We start from the raw sequence: 9,649 nt of genomic DNA, 5'->3' as shown, positions 1-9,649 counted from the left end.
TAGCTAGTTAGCATCGGGTTACGTTTTGCCGATTTATAGCGATCACAAATAAAGCAACAAAAACGGAAACTTTGAATCCGTCTAGATATCGATCCAAAGGGGCAATTTTGCGGGATGTTCTTATCAGCTGGAAAATTAGATCTAGGGTATATATATGTTTTGTTTTGGTTTTCTTGATAAAGAACCGGGACATAATGTTCGCCATCGATCATGCAGGCGCGCGGATCTAGAATTTCTTAGGGATGGGGGCCCATTTTTTTTTTTTTGCTCCCCAAAATTTGAAAATCACGCCGTCCGAAAATGCGCTCGGGGGAGGGGGGAGGGGGGGGGGGGGGGTTAGAGAGCACTATTTTTTCCCTTTTTTTTCGCTCCCGAAAATTTGAAAATTTGCACCCCCCCCCCCCCTTGAGCGCCAGGGGGAGGGGGGCATCTCCCCCCCAAAAGGTAAAGTTAACGTGTTTTTACACTTTTTTCCCTGGATCTGCCACTGCCATCATGTACTTAAAATCATGTAGGCCTACTTTTGTAAATGTGTATTCGATAAGCCCGAATAATAATAGAAAACATTTTTCTTCCTGCATATAAAGTTTTGGCAAAAAACGGGTCTGCTTAGTCATAATTTTATTTTGTTGAAAATGATATTAAAAAAGCACGAAAATATGGGGCCATTTTCACCTCCACCAACGACTACAATAAAGTGAAGCTTAAGGTAGTGGGCGGATGCACTGAGATTGAAAGAAAAAAAAATTCAATAGATTATCTAAAAAGATCCGTGTAGGCCTAATGATGAAGGATTATAGGGCCCATAACCAGGCGCAGATCTAGGATTTCTTAGGGGGGGGGGGGTAAATTTTAAATCATGCGAGCCAAATATTGGTACGTAATGGTAAAGCAGTAGCGTAATGCGCAAAAGCGTTTGGAGGGGGGGGGGGAGGAAAAAAATCCGTATCACCACCACTCTTAAATGCACGCCCCGCTGAACGTTTTTCAAAGTGGGCGGGGGGATTGAGGTTAAAGTATTTACAATCAGGTAGAGCCCGGGGGGGCCAAGGGGCGGAGCCCCCGGAAGCTCAGGGTTTTATGCATTACATTACGGTCAGATGAGCTTCCAGGGGCCCGCCTTATAAGCCCTAGGTGGAATCCAGGGGACAGAGCCCCGGAAGCTCAGGGATTTTAGGCATTTAATCACGGTCAGATGAGAATATTTTGATGCTTCATTATTTTGTAACACTGGCAGGTCACTATTCTTTCTTTCTTTCTCTCTTTCTGTCTATTTCTCTTTTATAAACTTTTTCTAGGGGGAGCTCGAGCCCCCCTAGAATCACATAATAAACAAGAATTGGTTTGTATATGCAGAATTTCAAAATAATATTCTTGGCCATTTAAAATATGATAAGAAAATACATTTATAGATATCATTTACAAATTGAAGTTTACTATTTTATTTAGTTGGCAAAATGATTTTAGAAGAAATAAAAAAAAAATCAGAAACACTTTGAAAAAAGTAACCACTTTTCCTTAAATTTATTTTCTTTCAGATTTGTTTTAAATATATACTTTTCCATGCTATAAAAGCACTTTATCGCTGATATTATGTGTTCAAAAACTGACAAACACTATTTGCATAATTTCTTTCCTTACTATAATCATAATACAGTTGAGGGCACTGTTATTATCACCGTAAAACCCAAACAATTTATTTTGATTTCTAAACTTTATAAGTACTATGCCATTATTACGGGACAGCCGATACTCAAGTTTTGACCATATATACGATAAATAGCCGATTCAGCTTTAACTTACCAGAGAAAGTAGGTAGTATTGGAAATTCGTTTTATTACAATGGCATAAAACATAGGAATTCCCTTCCCAATGCAAATTATAACCTCCTTTACTGCAGGTGGACACATTTACTACCATTGCCTCGGTGATCTCTGGGGTGACTTTATCTTCCCTCGCCTTCAGCTCTGGTAGATACATGTAGTTGCCTCGAGATCACCTCAGCGTTCAAAGTTTGTCCAATCGCCGGAGTACAATGTAGTCGGTTATTTTGCTTACTATTATAATTCTTCTTTTGTAAGCACTTCATTGTTTTCTGATTATGTTTGTGTTTCATCTTCTTTTTATGATCGTGTTATACTCTATATAATTATGTATATTGTAAAAGTGTAAAGCGCATTGATATGTCAACAGACATGAAATGCGCCATAAAAGAACAAATTATTATTATTATTATTATTATTATTACTATGTTTCTGTTTCTAATAACTGCGAGCGAGAGAGCGTTATATATTTGTTTAAGTCTTTATAATTGAACAATTTATATTTTCGTCATCAAGATAATTGTAGATACGATTTCAAATTACAGATAGCCGAAATATTTGTGAGTTCAAATTTTGAGAAGGGTTACAGCCCCTAGCCCCCTGGCTTATACGCCCATGTTTCCGAGTCTAGGGGCCAGTTTTTCGAAATCGTCATAATTCTAAGTTCGTGGACTTCCCGTGGAAATATTTTAAAACACGCGTTTCAATGGGATATCAAATAAGTTAAACTTATGACGGTTTTCGAAATCCGGCCCCTCGATTTTTTTTCTTGTTAAGCTTTCCCGAGAAATCTTTTTCTTTAATAATGATAATAAGAATAAAGAATATTTATTAAGCGCATAATAAATTGAAAGGCGCTTTACAATCATGACAACTTTGAATATTATATACACCATAATAAATAAAAAAGTAATTAAGCAAATAACAAAAATATTTATGGGAAAGTAAACCATTATTCACCTATTATTATACCTGATAAGTAAAACTGTTTGGCATGACATATTACAAATTCAACAAACAGACACTCATATTGTCGAACAAACCTCCTAACCAGCAATATATAGGAAACCTTCGAAAACAAATAAGATTTCAGGGCTGTCCCAAAGCTGTCAGTGGGTGTCAGTGCTCCCAACAACTCGAAGCTGGTCAGGAAGTTGTATGGTTCCACAAGACAGGCGCTGTCGTTGAAAAAGCACGAGAAACATACGTTTGGGACAGTTAGGAAATTATTTGTTGAGGAGCGGAGATTTTCACCGGGTATGTAAGAAGAAATAAGATCAAGAAGATAAGTCAGGGATTTGTGACTCATTAGGGACTTTTAGATTTGCGTGGACTGAAACGTGTAACGTCCATTCAAGGTAGTGCATTAAAAGGACGTCGATCGTAGCAATCCCCATAATTGTCTTCGTGCGAATCTCAAAAGTCCCTATTATCTTGTGACATGCACAACATAATAACTTTGTAAACAGAGTAAACCAAGATTGGCTGTCATCAATAGGTGTTATGAGACATTATTAGATGCTTTGATGTTGCTTACCAGATACTTTTTCCGATAATATTATTTGCTGATGACGAGCGAACTTAAAGTCAAATGTCATATTCTTGATACTAAAATGGAATGTTGCATGTCATTGTATGTCAGTCATGATTCAAGGGCGACGCTTTGAAAGGGGTATGTTTTAGAGCAATTTTGAGATTGCTCATGAATGCAGGCTGGTAATGTATGGCTCTTAAGTTGATGATTATTCCAAAGAAATGGACCTGCACGAGAGAAGACTCTATTGATGTATATTGATGCTGATGATGCTTAACTTAGTAAATCTCACATTTTCCAACATAAAAGTCTTTCGTCCCTCGGCTTGCCTTTTGATTAGCTTCTAAACCTCTCTCACAATCCTCACTCTCTTTGTGTTTGTGTTCGTGTGTGTATTTCAATACCTTTATCCGTATAAAACACGATCCATAACATTGTTGTAGAATAATGTTCCTTCTTTATTTTCATGATTGTGGGAATATGATTTATTCTTGACTTAGATGCAGTTTACTTTCATAAACCTCCCTCAAACTTTTAAAAGTAAACCAAGGTAACTGCTTTTATAAAAAGCATCCAACATAATCTTTCCAATGAGCTTTTAAAAAGATATCGAAATTCGATCATGATACTTTTGTAGGTTAATCCTGCGTTTCTTCTGCCTCCATTTTTATCTCTCTCTTGTCAAAAATTGCATATAACTTCTATATTTTGTGTAATTTGTATTTTTTCATTTTAAATAATTTGTTATTGTGAGTGAGTGTTGTTATTTTGGAATGGCGTCTCTACTTTTGCAGACTGACTTGCGGAAAAACAGCCTAACGATCGAAGGCAGGTTTATTGTAATACCGTATTGAAATAAATAAATAATTACAAAAAACAGACATCTCCCGGGAACTGTGATAAGTCATACGGATAGATCAATCAAGTTCTGATAAGATGTAAAGTTTAATTATCAAGAATAAAACATATTGTCACAGTGTTTTCATGAAAAGAGGTTAGGAAAAACATATTGCGATGTTAGGGGCCACAGTGTATTCTACTTCTGGATGATTAGGTCACTCAATGATTTCAGTTTCTTTCTAATGGCCTTTGATATGTGTTTTAACACATCAAGTCATAATAACGCATCACGCATCACGCATAATTATGATGTATTTGGATTATCACCTATATTATAATGGCAATTGAAAGCAAGAGCTAGGCGGTCACCCCTCCTTAACATTTTGTCCAACTAACACATGCAGGTTTGGGGCTCCCCCTTGCTCGTTCAGTATCGCAGCACTATTTTGCACAATTTGCCATTTGCCATTTTCTTATATCTTTCTCGGTTAAACTAAACATTACAGCAATTGATCCTAGAGGAAACGAATGCATGAATTAATTTCTCAATGTTTTTCTTATCTACATAGGATATTTCTTATTTGTCCAATTTTTCTAATTGCACACATCGCTGAACGGCCTGTTATCTGAGATGATCTTACAGTTGCAGTTGATGATCCATTACACACCCAGGTTTCTCGCTCCTGCTTTTTCAAGCAAGCGTTAATTATCAAAAGCCAAGTCCCAAACGGTGACAGAAAATGTCATGACCAGCGCGGTGATCAGCGTCTACCGTTGATACTTATCAATATTTTAATCTCTTTCCGCCAAATTGCAGAATACCTGTCAGTTCACGTTAATTTTTACATGATTGGATAACCGATGAGAAAAAAGCTTTCATTTGTCTAATTCACTCTAAAGCAGGGCTCCCAAGTTGGAGCCTCGAGTTGTGGTGAGCTGGCGTGAGCTTGAAATTTACTAATTTGTATGGTATTTGCATGAATTATCAATTTTTTATCATACGACGCATTATCGAGTTATACGATGGTTGTATACGAGTCACGCAAGCTCGGTATGAGTGGAGATGACTTGTGTACAACTTGTACCGATCTACCAACGAGTTATTAAGATCTTCTAACGAGTGATGAGAGTTTTCAACAATTCATATGCGATCACGGGGCAAGAAATGCATCATTTTGGTCAGGGGCGGCCAAGCGACTTCCGAAGTTGGAGGGGGGGGGGGGGGGAGGAGGGGGCACCAAGAAAAAAGGGCACCTTCAAAGGCAAATCTCAAAGCGGAAATATACAATGTTTTAGGCATTGGTATATACCCTTACATTGTGATTATATTATCAGGGATGATTTCGATATTTGTACATAGTACAAGCTATTGTTTAAGCATCATACTTTGCAGTTGAGTGTGACGGTCCTCAAATTTATGTGCGACCGAACGAATGGAGCGAGGAAATTTTGTTAAGATTTGTGAGGTCGCAGTGCGAAAAATTACATCTTATAAAGAGCAAAAAACCCAATCCTGATGGGGTTATATGCAGATTTTTGTTTATAACGGAAGACTGAAAAGACCTTTGATAAGTAACATAATTATATCATCTATAAATGTGAGTGAGCGGAGCGAGCGAGTCTTAGGATGAGGTGCTGTTAGTCGCTTGAAATTAGGGGCGCGTTTAATGATGAGAGGAAACGGGGGCACTTATCAGAAAAGAAAAGGAGCTCGTTTCAAAGTACAAAGAGTAATTATTAGAGGTGAAAATGGGGCATTTCTTATAAAGAGGCTCTTCCCAGGGATGAAAAAGGGCACTTATAAAAATAGGAAATGGGCATTTGTCGAAGGAAAGGGGGCCCCTATCTGATTTTAATAGGGGCATTTATAAGAGGTGAAAAGAGGCATTCATTAAAAGGGGATAGGTCCCTTATCAGAACGGTAAAAGGGAACATGTGGAAATATTAGGCGCGCGTATCCGAGTTAAAAAGAGGGTAGTTATTAACAGGGAAGGGGCACTTCTTACAGAGGAAAAGGGGCACTTGCCAAAATAAAAGAGGCACATGTCTGATTTGAATAAGGCAAATTATCGGAGGTGAAGGGGGCACTTTTAAAAAGTGAAAAGGGACACTTATTGCAAAGGAAAACGGGAACTTGTTCAAGGAAAAGGGGCACTTGTAAAAATAAAAGGGGCACTTATAAGAGGTGAAAAGGGGTAGGGGCACTTCTACAAATTAAAAGGGGCACTTTCCTATGTAAAAAGGGGGCACTTTTCGAGTAATTTAGAAAGTGGGGGCACTGTGACGTCTATAAGTTTATTGAACGATACGAATACTGTGGAAAATGCACTTGAAGATATTTATAATATGATGGCCATAAAAGGGTATACAATTGTGGGAAGGAGTAAAAAAAAACAAAGTAATATAGCGAATAATTGGATTGTTGGAATTAGGACATGTCAACATTTCAAAAGAAGCAATCATAAAATCATACTGTGATACAAAAGTGTTGATCCCGCCGGACTCGGGGGCACTTAATTGGCAATTGATTAAAATCTCGTCGCATAATGCTCAAACTGACATCATACAGGAAATTACAGACGCGATCGTATAGTTTAAAAAGGTTCTGCTTAGAAAAAAACTACAGCACATCGCGAACGATCACATCGATGACGGTCATAAGTTAAGAGGTCGGTAATATTTCTTGACATGTTTGTGTAGTCTCTTACATAAATTACCGGCAATAAATCCTCCTTGTCTAATTAAGATATGAATTTGTCAACGGAATCAAGTGACGATGAATCGTCTCAATCGTCTTCTATCATATCGACTACAGTTTTCATAGCATTTGGATTATGCGGTATAATCGACAACGGACTCGTTCTGGTTGTCGTCGGTTACAGTAAAGATCTTCGGAATGCAACAAACTTGCTGATCGCCAACCAATCCTTGATCGACCTGATGACATCGGTTTTTCTGCTTGCGCTCAACCTCGCACCCGGCTTCCTTACCGTATCTCAACCTGTGCTAATCAACAGGTTCATCTGTGCCTTTTGGATGACTTGGTATCCATTCTGGATGACCGTAAACGCCAGCTCAGTCAACTTGGTGGTGATAACATTCGAACGATTCTATGCCATCGCTTATCCTGTACGTTACCGTCAAGGAATGAACATAAAACGAGTGGCATCGTTGTCTGTGATTCCTTGGGTATATGGGATTTCGTTCAACGTTTTCTTGTTATTCTTGACAAGAATCGACGGACAGGTATGCTTGACCTATGTGTGGCCTAATATGAAGTTGAAGCAAGTTATTGGGGTGTTGATATTCAGTATTCAGTTCCTGGGTCTCATCTGCATTATCAGCATCTGGTACATCTTGATCGCTGTTCATCTTCGTCGTGGTCTACGCGGACAGACCGATGCTGTTAACCTGCGGGAACGCGCTCGAAGGAATGTCCTGGAAACTCTTCTCATTGTATTCGTCTGCTACATAGTCTGCTGGGCACCCAATGACATCTATGTCTTGAACTTCTCTCTCAAGGAACATGTCCAATTAGAAGGCATCCTTTACGACGTCACCGTTCTGCTGGCCTTTTCCAATGCCTGGATAAATCCCATCATCTATTCCTTTCGATATGTCAAGTTTCAGAGAGCATGGAAGAAGATGTTTTGCTGCAGAGGCGCAGAGAAACAGGACCAATCAAACGTGTTTTCATGTAACCTTGCTAACAAGAACCCAAACATAGTCAGGGAAGCACCCACAGGGAGAGGGTCTGAGACAGAGATAAAGTAAAGTGGTTAAAAGCATCATGGAGAATCACGGGCTGGGCATGTAGCAAGACTTCAGGACAATAGATGGACAAATCGTTTAACAAAATGGCAACCAAGGATGGGAAAGAGAAGAAGAGGAAGGCAGAAGAGAAGATAGAGAGATGACCTAACATCATACATGGGAACGGCCGCTTGGACTAGGACAGCTCCGGTGACAGCTAGAGACAGAAGAGAATGGAAATGTTATGAGGAGGGCTTTGTCCAACGTCTGAATGAATTATAGCCTGATAGAGATAGATAGATCGCATTTGATTTGCATAATACCACAGAAGAGTTGGTCAAAACCGGGCGTTGATCGAGGTGTACAGTAACAACTAAATTATTCATACCCTTGCATGGTTTGTCCCGATTAATTTTTCTTGAGAATGTGAATTATTAGAGCTTTCATCTGAATCTATTCAACCAGCCTATGCACCTTTCATTCTTGAGTTAAGAAACACAAAGACCGTCAATATTACAAGGGGATGAATGATTCAGTTGTTAACTGTATTAATTTTGTGTCCACATTCACTATGAACAGGAACATCCCTTCACTGCGTTGTGGCGTGCGCCTGTAATCCAGCTAAAAAGTGGAAGTTACAAACTGATTCAGCCGAGGACGCAGGTTCGAAACTGAGTCACGTCTTTCGGATGGTGACGTTTAAAGGTCGGTCCCAGACGTAAATAATCATATCTGATTGATACACGTCTGTAAAAACCCAATACACACACACTGCTATTATGTAATAATGTGTAGAACAGGTGTCACATGCATATTCACCTGTTCTACACATTTTTACATAATAGCAGTGAAGGAATGTTCCTTTGTCTACCTGAGGAGCTGTATATTTTGTCCTCTTTCTTTGTCCGTCATGTTCATAGTGTGCACGAGAGCAAGAAAGTAGAATCTACCTGGACACGTCTTGATGGCAGAATATTTGCCATTGTAAAGGCAAGTGGCGGTTGAACAATAAAAAAAAAGTCATCCGATCTACCCAAGAGACATGCTCTGATAGATAGGATATCATTTTGCACTTAGTGTACTATAGTATAATAACACAGATACTTAACTTTTCCTTGATAAACATTATATACCTAGTCCCGAGTCTTATACTCTCATTTTTCATATTACTGTATAATCAATTTTTTAAATCATTACTTTGTGCTATAATTATGTACTCATAGCAAAGATGTGTTTATAATTTATGTTTATCTATAGTGTGTGCTTGTTGTTATCATGATTGTGTACCATCGGCAAGATTCCAAGTCAAAAGGATATGTATTTTTCATCTTCGAACTTGTGTATATGTCCTTTCTTACTAATATGAAAAAATAATACGTGCATTTTTTCTGAAATTGACAACCCAGATACAAAATACCTGGCTCCTTGTGAACTTGATAATATTAATATTTAGGTAATGAGGCTGAAATCAGTTCTATTTTTTTCGTATGATCAATTAAATTGTTGAAGCTTGAGAGCAAATGTTGATGATGTAAATATGTTTCTAGGATCTTTTAAATACAAGTTTTCGTTCATCGGTCTGACTGAAACATAGCTTAAACATGATGAACCAACTTTTTTTCCAACTACCCGATTATAAATGTGTAACAAAGTGTCGAAGTGATAAACGTAGAGGAGGTTGGGGTATATAATATATCTA

General features: G+C 38.3%; 1 protein-coding gene across 1 annotated transcript; it reads left to right on the top strand.

Annotated features, from left to right (window-relative positions):
- Positions 1-6,945: 6,945 nt before the first annotated feature.
- LOC115924679 (galanin receptor type 1-like) lies at positions 6,946-7,971 on the top strand. The gene has a single exon (XM_030987407.1). It carries the CDS (start codon positions 6,946-6,948, stop codon positions 7,969-7,971), a length of 1,026 nt encoding a protein of 341 aa, XP_030843267.1.
- The last annotated feature ends 1,678 nt before the right edge of the window (positions 7,972-9,649 follow it).

The sequence above is a fragment of the Strongylocentrotus purpuratus genome, unplaced genomic scaffold, assembly GCF_000002235.5.
Source record: "Strongylocentrotus purpuratus isolate Spur 01 unplaced genomic scaffold, Spur_5.0 spur5_scaffold_16, whole genome shotgun sequence".
Lineage (NCBI taxonomy): Eukaryota > Metazoa > Echinodermata > Echinoidea > Camarodonta > Strongylocentrotidae > Strongylocentrotus > Strongylocentrotus purpuratus.
The sequence above is the reverse complement of the archived record's forward strand: the minus strand, read 5'-3'. Positions and strand labels throughout refer to the sequence as shown.